At 35.6% G+C, this 20,960-nt stretch overlaps 2 protein-coding genes across 3 annotated transcripts in view; one reads left to right on the forward strand and one right to left on the reverse strand.

Moving 5' to 3' along the window:
• The window catches only part of LOC140959032 (mediator of RNA polymerase II transcription subunit 14-like), a 29,524-nt gene extending 18,864 nt beyond the window's left edge, over positions 1–10,660 (reverse strand). The window contains exons 1-3 of one of the 2 annotated variants that reach the window (XM_073416738.1): positions 10,326–10,660; positions 7,058–8,137; positions 99–196 (exon numbers count right to left, since the gene is read on the reverse strand). In XM_073416738.1, coding sequence (XP_073272839.1) covers positions 99–196; positions 7,058–8,137; positions 10,326–10,535 — 1,388 coding nt within the window. In that variant the 5' untranslated portion in view covers positions 10,536–10,660. Of the gene's footprint in view, positions 1–98; positions 197–7,057; positions 8,138–8,317; positions 8,667–10,325 lie in introns of those variants that run through there. The other variant, XM_073416739.1, reaches the window with a different exon arrangement.
• Positions 10,661–11,369: 709 nt separating this feature from the next.
• Positions 11,370–12,497, forward strand: LOC140958731 (UDP-glucuronic acid decarboxylase 1-like; the record flags this gene model as incomplete). Its single annotated transcript, XM_073416296.1, has 1 exon — positions 11,370–12,497. A coding segment is annotated over one exon (591 nt), but the record flags the coding sequence as incomplete, so codon positions are not given.
• Positions 12,498–20,960: the final 8,463 nt, after the last annotated feature.

Genomic DNA, 20,960 nt, shown 5'->3' on the forward strand with positions numbered 1-20,960 from the left:
AAATATCACAAGGCAAAGATGTTCTTTAATTAAAAAAGTCCTAAAAGAGAAAAAAGTACACATATAAGGATATAACTTCAAGGGCAGAAATACAAAACCTTATGTTTATTCCAAGGGTGAAATATGAAGAACCATAAGCACGTACACAAAGAACTTCCGGACAATCATGCATTCGCACATCAGATGCTTTATTTTGCTGTCAAAAAAGGTAATATAATGTTCCAGTATTCATAAGAATAAAGATATGTCAAATGGACAACATTGGTAACAAAGTAAACAAAAAAACAGGAACGTCACGTAGATGAACAGTTTATGTCGGAGTTTGATATGTGAGCACAAAAGAAAGAAAAATACAAGGTAGAAAACTCACGTGAGATTTAATAGATGCCAATAAATAAACTGGCTGTTGTTCACAACACACAAATCAGTATTTTCAAAATACATAATAAATGTATGACCCATCACTTGACACTGACCTTATAACACAATACAGAAAATATTTTAAGGGTGTTGCCAAATAAGAACAGAAAATAGAAAATAAATTGCTCAATTGTCAAAAAACATGGCATGAAACTAGATTGCATGGTTGTCAAAAAACATGGCATGAAACCAAGTTCGAAAAACTTAACATAAAATGCTAATGTTTGTTGTGCAAGATCAACCCATCAATATTTAATAGCCTAATAACACAATATGACTCGATAACGGTTTAAGCACTCAAAAGGATTTAATAACATGAGGTTTAGATACTTCTACTTACCCTAATATCACCCTTACTGCCATACCAATCAGACCTTGTTCTGTTCTTTGTTGACCCTCCGAAAAGATGGAAAAGATCAAAAGAACTTTTAAATAAAACAATTAATAATATTACAGAATTTCAGGTAACAGTTCCCCGCTCAACTGAACATTTAGGTTATGTTGTGAATACCATTCAATTCCCATACTTATTTCATGCCAAAATTGATCTCATTCCTACTTTATTCGATTACGGCATACAAGTCATGCGATAATGTTGTGAATGGAATGAACATTTCCAGCATAGTTGTAATAATAATTCTTATAATATTAACAATAGCAACAACAGGAACAATAATAAAAACTATAATAATAATACTTAAACAATAGTAGTAATAATAATAATAATAACAGAGACCATAATAATAAGAATAATAATAGTAAATATAGAAACGATAATGACAATGATAATAACCATCATCGCTGTAATCATCATCACTGCCGACCACGGACAACGGCCGACGTGGTCGCTCTCTATTCAATTCATCCTTTTTGTCATCCAACTTCTCCTTTCCCTTCATTCCTTTTATCGCATGCTCTTCCCGGTAAGGGATTTTAGTACCAAACAAGACTAGATCCAAATAACATCTGTCTGAAGGAACATAAACTCGCCGGAATATCCAAATATAGACATTCTCACCGGGAAAAAAACATCAATTAAAATGAACGAGGTGCGAACTTACCTATGCGGCAACTTGAGTAGTGGTAATCTTGATCTGTACAACCTAGCAAATACAATCCGGTAGAGTCTTACTTTGAACCAAGCAGAATTGCGAAAATAGTCATGTACATGTGGGAGCATAGTGATCGTTCCAGCAACAGAGAAGTAAGCAAGGTAAAAATCGAGCAACTAGTTGTTTTTAATCAAGGATTGGAGAGGGACTACTGTAGATATGACAAAGAGAACTAGAAATGCTAGCTATCTGTTTGAAGTGGAGTTGGAAAGTTTACATTGGCTTTGGTCGAAAATGTGGGAATACATTAACAAACCACAGACATATCCGAAGTTTAACCGATTCAGAGGGAAGGAAGCAGTATTTTCTATGTAGAAAATTGTTAATGGCCGGGGCAGCTATCTAGAAGTGTATATTCTTTTGGATGGGCATGAGGCAACACATCATCATACCAAGTGGTTGGTATGAAGGGGTGGAAATGTGTGGCAAACAATTTGTCCAAATTTATTCAGAAAAGAAGGGGCAATGGAATGCGTAAAAGAGAATACAGAAAGCCTTTGGAGCAATCACCGTAGACAGGAAAATTATGTCCGAATCCAACCGACTCAGGGAACAAAGACGCCTATGAAAACTTTCGGTCGTGCTAGGTTAAGAATTGGAATAAAGCACTTATTACCACAAGGGAGTTTGTTAATATATCGTGGGAATTGGTGCGCGTGACTCTTGGGAAGGCAGTTAAGAGAAATAATGAAATATTTCCATTTCAAGCCAACAAAGCAATCTGGTGGCCAGACAACAAAGAGGATGCCTCCTTTTATTTTACATTGAAGAGATGTTTTCTGAAGAATAGGGTTACCTTGTCCTTTGAGTGCTGGAGGCAACTAATTAACAAGGAAGAAGAGGTGTTTGAGTGTTGTAATAGCTGGGTGAGGATATTTGGGATACCTTGGGACTTGTGGTCGACTGATCTTTTCAAATGTACAGGAGAGCAATGTAGAGAGGGCTGTTGAACATTAGCCAAGCCATACTACTAAAAGATTTGTCGGCAGTCAAAATCAAAGTTGTGAGACTTGAAGGTGGATTCATCAATAGTTCCATGTAGATCCTAACCAGATGGCTATCTGCATTGTTGTCGATTCGGTCAACATAGCAACGTACGACATTTATGAAAAAAGATCTTACGCACAAGTGGTGGTCAATGGAGCTTGAATGATTGCGGGTTGGGGAAGAGCGAAAGGTCCCATTGGTGTGGGTAGTGATCTTGCACCGAGCGTTGATACTCACAAGACAGATACAACAGATCCAAAAAATCATAAACCACAAGACGACGACGGAATTACTGGACACAATCAGAAATGACAAGACTTGAATATGGAGAACGAGTGTGACTCGAAAGTTTCTTCTGAGGAAGTTAAGTTTGGTAAAATGTGTTGTTTGATGTATCAATAATGTACAGGAACGTGCCAAAACCATAACAGAGCAAAAGAGAGTGTAAGAAAATGACATCGGGAGAACGAACATGTGAATCGGAAACTTCGTTTGGAGGTCGACTAGTTAAGATTCATAAAAAGCTAAGTCCTAAAGATGTCGCTGATTTCAAGAAAGTTGCTATCGAATCAATAGATAAAATTGCGACGAAAGTGGTACAATGTTCCTATCAAGAGGAGGAGAGTAGGAAGAATGGACGGAAGTTTGAGATTGTTTATAGTAGGAAAACGTTAAAAGAACGTAGTTGTACAGTTCTTTCAAGAGATGGAAATGTTGAGAATAATTCCTTGAGGAAGGGAATAGAGATGCTAGATGGAGACGACGCTAAATGGGAGGATCAACTAATAAAGGATGTGATTGATGATGATTCAGATGAAGGAGGTGACTTTAGCGAATGGGAGTAATATTTCAGCAAGTTCGGATGAGTCGACGCCAATCTCTTTGGGATTCGAGGACCTAGGAGGCATTTTTGCTTCATCTCCGAGCAAGGTATGCACTTTACCTGATCCTTCTTATTTTGATCACTCTTCATTACCTTGTGTTCCGTTGTCAGTCTCATCGGTGGGTATGGTGGGAGAGGAAGAGTTTATAGGGGAGAGTGGAATACTACATTGGGTGAAGAGTCAGGTTTATCGGGGAACATTTTCTTAGGGCCTGAATATAGAACGATCTTAAAAGGGGAAGGGTGGGTCTGGAGTTGCGGAAGATGAGCATAGAGAAAGTGGAGTTATTGAATGGAAAAGAAAGCAGGAATGATGGTAGAGAGAGAATTTTGAGAAATGATCGTCAAAATCGGATGGTACGGTGAATAGATGAAAATATTTTCATGGAATATTAGGGGTGGGGCTTCAGCTACGCGTAGGGGATTGATACGTGTAGTTTTAGTTAAGGAAAGGCCAGGTTTGGTTGTTTTGCAAGAAATCAAAAGAGCGATGGTGGACAAAAGATTTATTGCTAGTGTGTGGAAATCATGGTTTGTGGAGTGGGTTATTTTACCAGCAGTTGGTCGGTCAGGGTGGATTTTGGTTATGTGGGATCCAAGGGTGATTTCGGTTCATGACAATTTGATTGCGGGATTCTCGGTCTCGGCCCGCATTCAAAAGGATAATAATAACGATTGGTGGTTTACGGTGGTGTATGGTACATGCAACGAATGGTTGAGACAATTTTTGGGATGAATTGGCAGGATTGAAAATCTAGTGTAGAGATCGTGCTTGGAGAGAGATTTTAATGTTGTGAGATCATTTAGAGAAAAATTGAATAGCCGATCCCATACATCGAATATGTCTTGCTTTGATTCCTTGATACAGGAATTGGAATTGTGCGATCCATCTTTACTGAATGGAAAATTCACCCGGTCGAATATGAGGGACTCACCCATATGCTGCAGATTGGATTAGTTCTTGTTAATGGTGGGATGGGCTGAAATTTACCCATGTTATAGACAAACGATTTCTTCCAAGAATTACCACGGATCACAATCCAGTTATTTTCGATTCGGAAGAGATTAAGTGAGGACCATCGCCTTTTTGATTTGAGAACGTGTGGTTGAGGCACAAGAGCTTTAAACCATCAGTTTTGTCATGGTGGAATAATGCAGAAAACTCACGGCCATGAAAAGACATTCAATTATGGAATGAAGAGGTTTTTGGTTTGGTGGAATTGAAATTGACAGAGTTGAGAGAAAAAATCAGAAGGTTGGATGAATTAAAGAGTGAGGGGCGAGGATCTGGAGAAGTATCAAATGAAAGAAATGAAGCATAATGGTTGTTAGAAGAAATGATGTATTGAAATAATCAGATTAATAACCAAAAAAGCAAGGTTAAATGGATTAAAGAAGAGGATCATAATACAAATTTTTTTCACTCGCTTTTGAACCAACTGATGGTGATGCACATAGTCGTTTGGTTGCCTATGAACATGCGTGCAAACCTAAAGATAAGAAGGGATTGGGTATTTGGAATATTGTTTTGAGAAACAAGGTTATGTTGGGGAAATGGTGGTGGAGGTTTTATGTGGAAAATGCGACGTTGTCGAAGAAGATCATAGTGAGTAAATATGGGTTACAAGAGAATGGTTGAGAATTGAGATGCGGGTTTAGCAAGAAATGTGACAATTCAGATGCCCATGGAAGAATATTTCCGGATCTTACCTGACTTTTCAACAATTAGTGACGATTAAGGTTAGAGAAGGTAACAAGGCAAGGTTCTGGGAAGACAGATGGTGGGGGATTCTTCCTTTAGGGATCTTTACCCTTCTTTATTCAGTTTTCCGCAGTTCATAATATGCCTATATCATATTTTGCTCACTTTCACAATTCATCGTCTTCCCAATCAAGGGACTTGCATTTTCGAAGGGTTTTGAGGGATAAGGAGTTATTAAAATTGATTACGTTATTAGGTGAGTTAGATATGACAAGGTTGATTGAAGGGGTATATGATATCCGAGTGTGGAGTGGGGACCTTTCTAGTCTTTTCTCAGTTAAATATTTCTCTTTGTTATTATTTCCCCACAGTAGTTTTCCCGATTTTCCCTATTTCTATGTTATTTGGAAGGTTCCAGTTCCAACAAAGATCCAGGTATTCTCGTGGACAGCGATTCTGGGTAAGTTGCCGACCTCGGAGATGATGCAAAATAAGTGGCCCTCATGTGCCCAAATTAGTGTGTGTTATGTCGGAATGAGAGGGAAACACGGGACCATATGCTCATTCACTACGCATTCACGAACGGCTAGTGGGCTAGAGCTTTAAAAGAATTGGATTTGGTTTGGGTGGTGTCGAAGTCAACGAAAGATTTATTTACTATGGATCTGGGACGGCAACTTGGCAACAGGGGAAGAATTTTTGGAAAGTGATGGTTAACGACATATGTTGGTCGTTGGGATTAGAGAGAAATCGAAGAATTTTTGAAAAAACGAAAAAAAACAGTGTAGAGTGCTGGGATAAAATCAAAATCAAAATTGTTACATGAATTGGTTCTATGAAGATTTTCAGAATGTGTCGGTCTCAGATTTATTGAGATATTGAGCTTTTGTGTGTCATTGATAGAGAAACGATCTTATGTAGTTTTTGTTGACGGTGGATCACTAGTCCACTTGTTGTAAGTAGCATCTTTTAAATTATTAATAAAATATCGTTTCTTATTAAAAAAAATATCATTATAATGATTATTATCGTCGTTGTTGTCGTCGTCATAATCATTATAAAAAAATAGTAATTATGGAATTATAAAAATTATTAATAATTATTACTTTAAGTTTTTCACTAAATACTGATTTAATCATTAAAATACTTAGATTTCAGTCCTAGCATCTACTTTGAAATATCACTTGTTAGACTGGAATCAAGGAAGAATAAGTGTACCTTCTTTCTCGTTCTTTATGATACAATCATCAGAAATGGTGAAATGGTAAATTTCTACCTTTGATTTCTTATCCTCATATTCATTCCTACGTTATTACATTCCTACATATCTATCCAGGCTTAAGTCTCCGTAGCCATCAAACTAAGCCAGCGGTTATCACATGGTTAAAGGACACAACCACTATGGAACGCTGGAATCCAAACTATTGGTTCCTATCAGCTAAGGACACATTCAGGTCCAAATGGAGGTACCTATCATTTGTTAACCATGTTCAAATCTTTATCAGAATAATATGCTTAGCTGCCAAATTTTAAAGGTGGATAGTGCCTCGAGATTCTATGCTTTCAATTGAATTGATATCCTTTTACTCTATAATAAGCCAAAAAAAACTAATAGAGAATTATAAAATGATGCTGCAACAAGAGAACTTATATTAAACTAATAGATTTATCGTGAAACGCTGAAACCTATGCACTGACCAGATATATCACACAAAGGTGTTGCATACCATTGTGACACTAAATTATGATAGGTTCAACAGTTTAAACATCAGCTTATTTTGTTCCTGTAATGGCAGGAATTTATCACTTCAACAATAATGGTCCTTCAGTCGTAATTAATTCAAAACATACAAGTCCTGTTTTGTGCAAGAAAGAAGGGATGAAAAAAACATTGACAACTCAATTTATGATACAGATATTTCGATTAGAAAATATTTTGCTCGAATATATTACCTTCTCATAGCCGATTTGATTTATATTCACATGATATTGAAGTTGAACATCTCCTGGAGTTTGATTGATCCTGTTATCCTTATCTAGTTCCTTAAATATCTCAAGCAATCGAGTATATCTATGACAACTAATAGCTCTAAGCAGCAACATCTCAACATCAATGCAACTTTGATCAAAAGAAAAATCTGCTTCCTTGCCAGTTAGAGGATCGATCACAAATACACTATGCAGACATTTTATCTGCAGATCAGGACCAGGTTCGATTTTCAAGAACGGGCATGTTCCGGCATCAGATGTTCCAGAATTTTTATCAAGTTCTAACCAGTATAAAACTTTCAAGCCAGGAGTGCGTAAACCAGCCGAATCAGCTTCTCCATCTAGAGTAATCTGAGAGGAGGTGGCACTCCCTCCCTGTCCAAAAGTACCATCAGATATGAGCTCAAAGCGAATTGCATCCTTCCACCGGTCTTGCCGAAGTGCTTGCACTTGCCTTATAACAGTGTCCATAACGAGAGCAACACAGAGCTCGTGAAGAATTGAATATAATGTTGAGAATGGATTTTCTGTTGCAGCCATTCTGCGTTCCAAATCAGCTCCAAGGGCGTGCCGTCGTGATTCTTCCAGCTTCACAACCCCACTTCTCTCGCCAACAAGAAGCTCCAAATGTAAAATCCTCCACATTGACAAGTGCCCCCGATAACCAAGTGTTACAAGGACTTTAAATTCACCATCAACACAAAGCAAGGCCACACCGTCAGAGACCTTGACTTTGGTGATTTCTTTAGGAACTGAAATCCCTAACAACTTAGACCTGACAAGCATATCGAGTTTCTTCAGTGCTGGAGCTTGCTGATCCTCGTTCAATATGCTCTGAGTACCCATATCTTCTACGCATTTTGGTAAATGCTTATAGGTTCCAATGAGAAGAACCTCAACGGCAGAGGGTATATCATAAATTGGAGCACGAGCTTGTTGAAGCCCCTCATGCATGAAAAACAGTGAATCAGCAGCTTGAGTGAAGCAAGTATCATGACTTGACAGAGTTGATGCAAGTTGTTGACAATATTGTATCAAAGGAATCTGCATTGAACAGAAGGAACAAATACATGAAGAAAAGTTGTTTCAACATACCTTTACTTTTCCTTCGTTAGAGAATAAAAGAAGCATAAATATCATAAACTGAACGAAAAAGAAAAATCGCAAGCAATTTTACATTTTAAAAAAGCTTGGCAATTCAAGAATGTATCACCGGAAGAGTGCCTATGATGAGATGACCATATAGCACTGCTACTTGAACTGAGGAAAGGAGCGGGCACCATTAATTATGGGGGAAAACTTTAACTCAACTTTCATATCAGTAAAAGAATAAGTGGACTTCTAGCAAAAAAGATGTTAAGGTCATAAACCAAGTAAGCACAGTCCCAAGAATAAATCTGTTCTTCATATAATATAAGTTTAGTGGCCGACAATGTCTTCTTCATGTGTTAAATATAAAATTCTAAAAATACGCACAACTTTTATGTCTTTGGCCAAAAAACCATTCCTTATGTGTGTGTATGTTTCCCTCATTGTGGCACTCATCCATTTCAAAAATTTTCTCATAAAAAATAAAGACAAGTTCTCTCCCTAGCCTTGCTTTAATATAATTTCTCCATATCCTAACTCCTAATTGATAATTAGAAGAAATTTTTAATTTCTATTAGTTTAGTTTTTTTCTCATTTTCTTTTATTTTCTTTCTATCAGTGTCAGTTATCAATTTACGAATTGATTCAATATTAAATATATTTTCATCAATCACATTCATTAATTTAAACAATTACGCACTAACCTATTTTGAACAGGATATGTTGCCAAAGAGTCTTGAGCTCGGAGTTTATTATCGCTTGAGCTATGTAGTGCTCTTAAAAAACATTTTTCTAAAGTATCGGAAACGGATACGACACATCGATACAAGTGTCGGATACGGGAAAATCAGTTTCATAGACTTTTTATAGGTTTGACCAATTAGATACGTCTTAGACATGGCTAGGATACGCTACACTTCTGGATACATTTCAGGAAAAAATGATTTTTTTGTTTTTTCTTCTTAAATCACTCATCTGAAGTTGTACGTTTTATATATTTACATAAATAAACGTTTTATATATTTACATAAATAAACACACACACACACAATATATATATATANATTTTAATGATTGTCGTATTATAATCGTATCTTGTCTTATATTTTCAAAAAATTTCGTATCCGTATCGTATTCGATACAATACCCATATCCGTATCAATGCACCATAGCGCTTGAGTTTTGTACGGATTTCAAAGTTCTCTTTGATTAATCGTAAAGCAAATTAAAGAAAATATTCATATTTGGAATCCAATTTTTTTCCTAAAAGTAAAAGTGATCTTCTCATTTTATAATATTTTATATTGAACAAAATTGCTTATGAATTTCTTCAACCCATCCAAAAGTTTTTCATCAACATTCTTATTGCCTGCCTACTGTTTGCTAACTTCTTTTACTTTTACCACTTCACCCTTCTTTCATATGAGCAAGTCATCAATTGCTTCACATCGTATACCCAGTATATTCTAAAGTTTTTTTTATAGGAAACTATATTATATTAATTAATTAGAAGCAATAATAAAGAAAGCGGACAAGTTATCCGCATAGAAAGAGAGAAAAAAGACAAAAGCTCTGGTCAAATCAACAACATATATAACTACAAATCCTCACTATATTCTAAAGCGCGTCCCTTGTTTAATGATTCAAGTGCCCAAGACTGCCTATTTCTCAGAAAGTTGCTCTTAGAGGTTCGAGGGACGATGAACAGCAAGGATGTTTTACAGCAATTGACATCCAAATTGCAAACACAAATCAAGTTCACAACCTCAGAAGAACAACTTCACCGAGGTTGGAAGCCAGAGATTATTTAAAACTCAACAATCTAAGTAGCATAACCAAAATTTATGCTCAAAAGATGGGTCAGATCAGAAGCATCCCTTATTTTTTCGTTTGTACTTATTGTCTGTATTAATGAATTTGAATTCTTAACCTGAAAAAGCTAAGATATAAAATCTAAAGATGTACTTTTAACTACTAGAACCAAAATCTCCACAGAATAGAATAAAATGCAATTCTAAAGGGAAAAAATAGAAAGCAAGAACATCAAACCTACTAGAACACCAGTCCACGAATTCAATTGAACTATTGCATATCTTCGACGAGAACGTATAAAAAACACATGAACTGAGACTATAAGAACAACCTGTTGACACCACTTGGAGAGGACATTGAGACGAAGCATTCGCTGCTGCGTTTTAACAATGTATTTGAGGATCATTATCTTCTTCTCGGAGTCAAAGAGCTCCGAGGATTTAGATTTATCCACCAATTCCTTGAGCGACATGTACGATTCCTCGGCAGCACGTCCAACCAACGACGCGAAATCTACCGTCTCTTGCCCTATCTCCGTCATCGTATTTTATTCCTCGCTGAACCACAACTAACTGATCGAATTCATTTTCAATCGGAGTTAGGTTTTTCCAGTTGTGGAATTTGAACCACCGTGACGTTCGGCTGGTTTGTTTTTATTCGGTTTCCGTGCCGTGAGCAATATTATATTACTAAATAACAATTATCAATATATCTACATATATGAAAGCGTCAATAAGTTATATTTGACAAGTTTCTGTACGGTACCCAGTCAAAAAAAAACACGTGGCCTGTGCTTGTTTGTCCAACAACTCATGAATTTGTGCTGTCAAGAGGAGGGCTTTTTTGTGGGGTTATTGCAACCGGTTCTTTCCACCTCTTCCTTCTTTTTCGATTCTATCTGTTTGCTTTCTTTTTCCTTCAGTTTTTGCATTTGTTGTCCGGATCTTTCCAAGTCTCCCTTTGCTTGTGAGCATTTTCCCTTAAAAGTTTCGTTCGTTGCTTGATCTCCTGGCCTCAGAACCAGACGGTTTCTACATGTGCGTCTTCCCCTTTGTCTCGTTATCTTTGATTCCGCTGTTCTTCATGTGTTTTCTCCCTCTTGTTAGCTATATTAATCGTGTTGGCAAGTTTTTCTCGGTGCCTCAGACTGCGTTATTTTGGCGTCATTTTCCTCATGTCTTTGTAGATGTCTCTCGTTTTTCCCTTGTTCGAGGGGAGAGCTCTTGGTTTTTTCTTTGCAGATGTCTCTCGTTTTTCTCTTGTTTGAGGGGAGAGCCCTTGGTTTTTTTCTTGTTGAGAATTTTGTTATTTAATTGAGTTACTAAAGGAAAAACTTTGGCGTACCTTCGTCTACGCTGTTAAATTTTTTTGATCCATCAATTACCTCCTCAAAGAACAGCGCCTTCTGTTCATCTTTGTTTGTATCTTAATCGGCTCCTCTTTCTTCATCCTACAGCCCTCTCTTTCCCGTGTCTCTACATCTTCTTCCGTGGATCCCCGCAACCACATTTCTTCCCGAAGCAGCGAATCCACGCTTGCTTCCTACGATCCGAGGGAGTTAGGACAGAATTATGGGAATTGGGATAGCGGGAGTAATGGGTATCGTCCCAATGGGGTAGGGGGGGTGCCGGTTGGTATAAAGGGGAAGAGAAAGAGGATTGTGGTAACTGGTGGGGCGGGATTCGTGGGCAGTCATTTGGTGGATAAGTTGATTGCTAGAGGGGATGATGTGATCGTGATGGATAATTTTTTTACTAGGAGGAAGGAGAATATTGTTCATTTGTTTGGGAATCCGAGGTTTGAGTTGATTAGGCATGATGTGGTTGAGCCCATTTTGCTGGAGGTGGATCAGATCTATCATTTGGCGTGCCATGCATCCTCAGTTCATTACAAGTATAATCCTGTCAAGACTATCATATCCTTGTTCTCTGATGTTATGGCTATTTTGAGTGTAACAATATGTTGATGTTTGTGGGTAAGTGCGTGTGCTGGTGAATTTATGGTAATTTATGTTTTTCCTGCGATTTTTCTTACATATATTTAGATCATGATCACAGCAAGATGGAGTAGATGTGAGTATGTATTTCTGTAAATATTCTTGTATAAATTTGTAAATAAATATGAGTTCTCATACTTGCAACTATAATCATTTTTTAATTTTGGATATCCCCTAATTAAAATACTTAATCGAATGTGTGAGTGCAAATGTATTTACTTTGTGTGCACATGACATTATAGCCTCAAGGGTCCAAGTTATGGTAATATGTTTCGATCTTTAAATTCAAGTGTGTTTTTCCCTATGACATTTTGAGCTGTTTTTATAGGATTTTGAATTGTTGTGATCCTTGACGGGTGCTTACAGGACAAATGTGATGGGTACCCTGAATATGTTGGACCTTGCAAAAAGAATTGGTGCTAGGTTTCTTCTGACAAGTACAAGTGAGGTTTACGGTGATCCTCTTGAGCATCCGCAGAAGGAGACAAATTGGGGACATGTGAATCCCATAGGCGAGTGCCATATTTCTGTGTAAATGCTAATGTGTTTGTTTATTATAATTATAAAGTTTCTTTGTGAAGGGTTATGACAGAATAATCTTAAATGATCAGGTGTAAGGAGTTGCTATGACGAAGGAAAACGAACGGCTGAAACCTTAACTATGGATTATCATCGCGTCGATGGTGTTGAGGTATTTAGCTTGGACTGTTCTCTGACTCGTTGAATTATGAGCTTTACATTCCAACCATTTGGTTATCAAAATCGAATATATTTTTGGTATTTAAATTTCCTGTATTTATCATTACTGTGTAAGGTATTGGTGTCAATGAAATAACTTTTGCATGTAAACTTATCCTTATGAATGATCAAGTTATTGCTTTGACTTTAAAAATTGTGTGGTGCAAATATTTATATTTTTTGTATTGTGTCTGCCAGTTTCGAACAACCTCAAAGGAAAAGAAATAACTTACACTTCTTACTTGCACCTGGCTAGCTGAGTAGAGCAATTTTTGGATGTGTCTGAAATTCTTGCTTATCAGATTGGCATGTGAAATGAGTACCATTTTTTTATCACACTGATGAGTATACCATCTCTAACAATGTGAGAAATTGAAGGCATCCATATAACCGACTGACCTTTATTGCATTTGCGTAGTTAATTGAAAGCTATGAATTTGTCTATATTTGTAGCAAGAGCATTTTCAGCCACCATGAGCATCATTGGAAGGAAACTTGCTAAAAATATGAGGTATGTTTTGTGGTGGAGGGAAATATGGTGTCAGAAGTTAATTCCAAATGTGATTTTTTTGGCTTTCCTTTCTCACAAGGCATAACTATTGTTATGATGCTTTATATTATTCTTTTTGAGAGGAAATTTGTCCTAAGTGTTGGCTGAAATCTGTTTGGATCTTCCAAAATTTTCATCTATTTAAGTGTTTTTTCTAATGATATAAACAGTTTTATTATAATATTTAAATGTTAAATTTATTCATCGCATTCTACAGAAACTGTTAATTTAACGTTAATATTTTATTAATTTTAATATCTTGGCTGACCCATTACAATTTACCATCGAAGTATTTCAAAGAAAGCTCTTGAGAAGATGTTTAGTAAATTCAAAGTAGAAAATCAATATTTTTAGCATTATAGGTTAACAATGGTCAAGCATTTGTCTATAATTACAACATCGAAAAAGAAATATCCTCCAAAATCCAAATACCTAAAATTTAGACCTTCTGACTACGATCTTATGAACCCAAGTTAAGAGGGAGTCGACCATGAAAATCCAAGGCGCGAGAACTCCGAACTCACTATCTACTGACGATGAACAAAACCTATTGCTCGCGAAAAACACGAAAAGAAAGAACAAATACAAGATGCACCGAGAACCTCAAGGATTACAGCTTCCTTAGGCTAACTCAGTAACCCTATCGCATTCTGAATATAAAATCAGAGAAACAAATGTGCAAAAACACCTCTCAATGCCCATTAAACAGAAGCAAAGAAACAAGTGGACCCATTTCACACAAACACGCTCACCAAAAATAAGAAGGGCAGTTAAAAAAAGGTGAAAGATAGTAAAGATACCTGCTCCAGAATAACAGAGGGGAATGAAGAACAGATGTTAATGTAAACCCAGAAACAAAGAATGCAACCCCCATTTCCATCTTCCATGTAATCATCTGTTCTAAATTCCACTTTAAGATCTTTCAATAACACATAATTTTTCCCCCCCAACCCACCGTCACCCTTCGTCTCCCCCAAACTTCTCTTGATCACAACAGTAGAATACCCAACAGAAATAAAAAAAAGCACAGTATACATTGTTTCCTATATTATTTTACCAAAACAATTACATTTTCTTTAGTTTAGTTTATATCTACTTAATTTTAATGCATTAAAAAAAACATATGCAATTAAACATATACAAATATAAACACATATTTTTCGTCTTTAAAGTAAAAACAAAATGTATCATTTACTACATAAAAACTTGGGTAAACACCTCAAAAATTTGAGGTACCTACACCTAGTTTTAGAGAAATGGTAAATAAATACATAGTATGGGATTTTAGAAGAAATGATAAATAAATACAAGATTCCTCTCTCTTTTATCTTTGGCTTACTTCTATTCATTTATTTTCGTAAAATTAAATTAAATATATTTTCATTCTATCTTCACTAATTTATAAAAGTTAAAGCATCACGCTACAAGAAAAATAATTTTTATGTATATTAAAAGTGCGTCGTTCATGTTATTATCAACGGCATGTCTATTTATATGCAATGTTAATATATGCAATAGAAATAAAATGATTTTGGGGAGTGCAACATCAACGGTGCACATTAAAAAAATGTCATTAATACTATTATTAACGGTATGCTATAAAAGCATGTTGTAATATATAATAATTTATCCCAACATTAACGGCGTGCCTAAAATGAACGCTCTTAATATATTATAATAGTCACAACAACACTGTGGAAGAAAACGCATGTAGTTAATATATCAAATAACGGCGTGCAAGGAAACGCACGCGATTTCGTCTCTGATACGTGAATCCAACCCTTCCTCTCTGATTTTTCTCACGACATTTCAAGTGACATGATTGCAAATCTATGGTGAATCCACGACGAACAATTGGGAGTGCAGATAAGAAAATTCATGGCATGTAATCGTTTGGTGTTTTTATCTAATGTGTGTGCAGCACTGTTGATGCTATTATCTGTTGTGTGCGGCGCATTGTCGATTCTATTATCTATGACATACAATGCGCGCTATCGATGCTTTTATCAACGGCGTACAATACATGATGTAGATGCACTTTTCCGCAGTGTGCATTTCGTCCTGTCAATACCAGTGACTTTCAAAAACTTTTAATTTTGTAGTGTATGCACTGCAAAAAGCTGATTTATGCGTTGCAAAAAGTCATGCGCTGCAAAAATCTGATTTGTATGTTGCAGAAAGTTATTTTGTTGTCGTGCTATCAAATTTATTTTCGTCAGTCTTGATTACACCAATATCACTTTACATTTTTGCCCTTGGAAAATGACCTTATCTTCTATGATTATTTGGCAAAATCTACCCAATGTCTACAATCAAACTCACGATAGTGATCTTCAATAAATACTCTCTCCGCAATAATCTCCCAACTCACACTCCATAAAATCCATTGTTTTTTGATATTTTCCCTTCACACGAAAATTGCACAACTTCATCCGTAAATTTTATTTTTTTGTAATTCTTCTGCAATGTTTGATCGTGGCTTCAAAAAATTGTTCAAATCCCAAATTCTCCAATTAACATAAACTGAATCGTACTTCATTTATCCTGCATTATGGGCTTTGGAGCAAAAGTTAAGGTTTTCATTGGTGTATCGATGGTAGGTTTGTTCAAAGAAACTGAATCTACTTCCTTGCTCCTGCACTTAATTTGTGAACTTGAGCACTATTCTGCTTCCATTTCTCTATTATGATTCTATGTCACTACAAAAAAAAACAGAATTAGCGACGGCCAAAACCGTCGCTAAAAGGGTTAAGTGACGGTTCTAGCGACAGTTTGGAAAACCGTAACAGGAGGCCGCGTCGCTATTTTACAGCGACGGTTTCTCAAAAACCGTCGCCTGTAGCGACGGCTTTTCTGAACAAGACCGTCGCTTAATATAGCGACGGCTTAAATAACATCGTCGCTAATATTAATTAACCGTCGCTTTCATTCAGCGACGGTTTCTAAAAAACCGTCGCTATGCTAAGCAACGGTATTTGAAAAACTCGTCGCTATATTAAGCGACGGTTTTTCAAAATACCGTCGCTATATAAAGTGACGGTTTTTTAAAGAACCGTAGCTTAATTAAGCTACGGTTTTCCCAAAAAAAAAATTAAAAGTCATCAAAATACTCCACAAAATTTCATAAATACGATACACCACAAATATTAAATTTTCGATAAAAAAAAATTTAAAAATCTTACTTGCGCGAAGATATGCAGATCCACGTAACCCTGAAAGATTACACCGACGAGCAAATCTACGAAATTAATACAAAAAAATGTTAGTACAAGTAAAAAAACAGAAAATGCGAAAAAATTGATAGAGTTTCGCTAAAAAAGTAAAAAATCTGAATGGGCGAAAATCGTTGTAAGCTGTTCGCGAACTTCGGTATAAAAAGAAATATAGCGACGGTAGTCGAAAAACTCGTCGCCATTAGCGACAGTTTTTGACAAACCGTCGCAGATCTAGCGACAAGTTTTTGACAAACCGTCGCCGATCTAGATCTGCGACGGTTAAGCCTAACTGTCGATTTTTGCGACGGGTCAAGAAAAGCCGTCGCCTATTGCGACAGATTCAATAAACTGTCGCAAAATAATGCGACGGGCGACGGGTATATAACCCGTCGCACAAAATAGCGACGGTGTCATTATACCGTCGCTAATATAGCGACTGTTGTTGTAAAACTGTCGCTATAAGAGCGACGGGTTTTGATAAACTGTCGCTTACTTTAGTAGACGACGGGTTTAAGAATAACCGTCGCTATTATAGCGTCGGTGTATAAAAACCGTCGCTACATTAGCGACTGTTAGTCAAAACCCGTCGCTATATTAGCGACGGTTTTTCAAAAACCGTCGCTAAACTTTGAATGCGACGGTTTATAAAAAACCGTCGTAAATTAAGCGACGGTTTTTAAAAAACCGTCGCTATAGTAGCAACGGTTAATAAAAAACCGTCGCTATTCCATCCGTTTTTTTGTAGTGTGTATAACAATTTTATTTTAGTCGGCAAAACACTTTGTTCTAATCAAGGGATTTAAATGGATAATGAACTGTGGGTATAGTTAGTCAACTTCTCCAGTAAATTTTGAAGTTAAAATAATTGATTTTATTCATTGGTTCTATTTCTAAATTTTAAATTCTTTTCAATCTTTATATATTCAGATACATGATTCTATTTAGTTTGTCTTGCCCTTGAATTTGGTGTTACTTCTCATAGGAGCTAAAAAATGCCAATATACTGAACGAAGATCAAGAACCGAAGTAATTTCTTCTTTCCTTTTGTGTATTAACCAAAAAAAAATTTGTTTGTTTAAATCGTGATTTGTTTTAGTTTATGATGTCTAGGAAATTTCCCCTCGAGTATTGATAAATTTTGGTAATTTTCTTTCGGAGTTTGTCTTTATGCGGGCTCTAATGTTTGAGTTATGTTGCTTTTGTTGGAGCTCTCTGCCTTTGATCATTTATTTATTGGGGTTTTGATGGTTTGTAGAAGAGCAGTGGAAACATGTATCTATAGTTTCCTCATAAGAGAGAGCCTTAGATAAATTTTTTAATTCAAATATTTCCTGAGAGACAGAAAACATCGAAAAATATATTATGGTTGTGAGTACAACGAATTATACAGAAAAAAAAAATCAAGAAAGAAATAACTGACATAATATCAAAAAGCTATTTGTGATGCAGCTACAGGAGCATGGATAAACTACAGGAGCATGTTTTGTTCTATGTGCAATTATTGTAAATTGTTTTACCAAATTTTAGTTACATTCAAATGTTCTTTTGCCGCTAAGTCAATTGATATATGTGGAAACTTTTTCTCATCTTGTTATTCACCATTTAAGCTACTTTGCGACTTTGCCTATACTAAGTAACTGTGTCATGGATAACTTTTTGAAAAATTCAAAATCGTATATAGTTTCTGCCATTCATGCTTCTGATCCCACTAATGTCGGTCTCTACTCCATCGTCTCTTTGAATAAAATATTTGCATCCTCATTTTCTTTTATTAAATGATTTAGACTTGAAATTTCACCAAATACATGGTTTCCAGCGTTCACAGAAGCAACAAAGTTTATTAAACAATGAGTACCCGAGCTATCGATTTTCCAAATAAACCGGCAATATTAGTTTATGCAATGTTATCGTATTCATTTCTCGTTGGGTTCTCATGATTGTAGACTTGTAGTGATACTGCGTGACTTGGTTGATTGATTACTGTATATTATTGTTTTTAATTTATTACTTAGTCAAAAATTAATTATATCATTGTGTTTCTATTTCTATAAGTTTATGAGTGGGCCTATATCAACTATTAATCAATTTACAAACTAATCTTTTTTTTTTGGTTGAAATAATACTAATATAATATACTATTGTAGTTTTAATGACTTCTTCTTTTCCGCAAGCTACTACTGATGTTATTTTGATAAAGAGGTAAGTTGGAATATGATTCTATTACTACTGATGTTTCTATTACTTAGTTTTGTTATTTTGATTATTGGAATTAGACTTTTGAGCAATGTTATAATTTTGATTATATTTTATCTAGTTGGTAAACGATTGAAGTTATGTATATTTACGTATGCTAAAATAATAATATAAAACGTTGCATGTGTAATGTAATTTTGGATATTCCATATGTTGATTAATCAATTAAAAGAATGAAACTTAGAAAATTGAGGGATAATGAAATTGAACACCTAATACAAAAAAGCCTAATTAATAAAATATTCATCATCATCTTGAATCATGTTCTCATCCCCTCACATTCATGGTAGAATCATCGGGTGCAATCCCATATCTTTGTTTTTGATAGTTTGTTCAAGCGCGGGTAAAGGTATTCCTGCCATCGTTTTTTCTTTCATTGATTGTCTTCTTATCATTTGAGCGTTGTGCTTAATTGATGTCAATTATTGTTGGTCAGATTAACATCAATATATATATATATAGAGAGTAATCAGTCAACCAAATCACACAATATCACTACAATCATGGGGACCTAACAAAAAATGAAAAATATAACATTGCATAAACTAATACTACCGATTTATATGGAAAATCGACAGCTCAAGTACGCTTTGTTGCTTCTGTGAACTCCGGAAACCATGTATTTGGTGAAATTTCCGGTCTAATTCATTTAATAAAAGAAAATCAGGATGCAAATAGTTTATTCGAAGAGACAATAAGTAGAGACCGACATTAGTGGGATCAGGAGCATGAATGGTGGAAACGATATACAATTTTAAATTTTTCAAAAAGGTATATGTCTGTTCACAAATAGTTCGTTGTACTCACATCCATAATATATTGGCTGATGTTATCTATTCCTCAAGAATAATTTGAATTAGAAAATTTATCTGAGGCTCTCTCTTGTGAGGTAACTATAGATAAATACATCCGGTGCTCATCTACAACCCATCTAAAACACGATAAATAAACTATCAAAGGCAGAGGGCTCCCACAAAAGCAACATAACTCAAACATTTCTAGACATTAGAGCTCGTATAATGATGATCTCTGAATGAAAATTACCAAAGAAGTATGATTCAGTTTAGTTAATTGGAGAAATTGGGATTTGAAACCGTTTTTTGAACAAACATTGCGCAAGAACTGCAGAAAAATAAAATTTATGGAGGATGTTGAGCAATTCTCGCGTGATGGTAAAAAAAATCAAAAAATAATGGATTTTATGGAGTGGGAGTTGGGAGATTGTTGCGGGCTAAGTAGTTATTGCAAACCCCGATGTGATTTTGATTGCGAATAGTGGGTAGATTTTGCCCGATAATCATGGAAGATAAGGTCATTTTCCAAAAGACAAAAATGTCACTGGATTTCTTATCTCATGTCTGCTTTTCGACGAAAAAACCTTTTTGGGGAAAAAACCTTTTTGGCGAATTTATTTGGAAAATTGTTCCATAAGTTTCAAAAACTAATTTTCCAAAAACCAAAATTTACAAAACACAAATCGTGTGTTCAGTGTGCCTTTTTATATCATTAATGTTATGTAAAGTCATCTAGCTAACGGTCAGGATCGAAGCCAAATTTAGAGGGGAGGTGAATAAAATTAGCCAAAAATATTTCGGTTGGGTTAGCAACAATGACATTTGATTCTTGTCAGTTGAGTTTTCAACGAGCCAATCACTTGATCTGTGCCGAAGTAGGCTTGCTGAAAATGGTTGAACAAATGACTCGGTAGAACTGAAAAGGTAAATTGAATGCGAAATATTTTCTGGACGTTTGGAAATTTCACCCCTTCTTCCTCGCAGATGTTAGTATTAAAAGACTTTAGTAATTACAAGTAATTTTAAATCACCCACTTTCAGAACTTAACACTGTCTGACTGAAACTCTTAGTAAAAACTATAATCAAAAGAATTTTGAGAAGTAAGACTTCTTACTTTCAATTACAAATAGAGCTGAAAACTTCGAAGCACGAATGAGATCCTGAACTAATCCGATTGTCTGCGTGTGCTGATTTTCAGTTGGACTTTGAAGGCTTTATAAAGAGATGATCAGTTTTCTTTGTATGATCAAGATTCGGAACTCTATCTTGATTCAAGTCAACTGATCTATTTATACCTTCAATTGACAATGGTAACATATTCCAAATATATCCGTTCATGAATGTGGATGTCCTTGTTTCCAGGTCATCGTCCTTTCTTATATATGCATAATTCTGACTGCAGTTCTGAACCTTAATCAT

This window comes from Primulina huaijiensis, chromosome 15 (genome assembly GCF_012295235.1).
Source record: "Primulina huaijiensis isolate GDHJ02 chromosome 15, ASM1229523v2, whole genome shotgun sequence".
In the NCBI taxonomy this organism is placed as follows: Eukaryota; Viridiplantae; Streptophyta; class Magnoliopsida; order Lamiales; family Gesneriaceae; genus Primulina; species Primulina huaijiensis.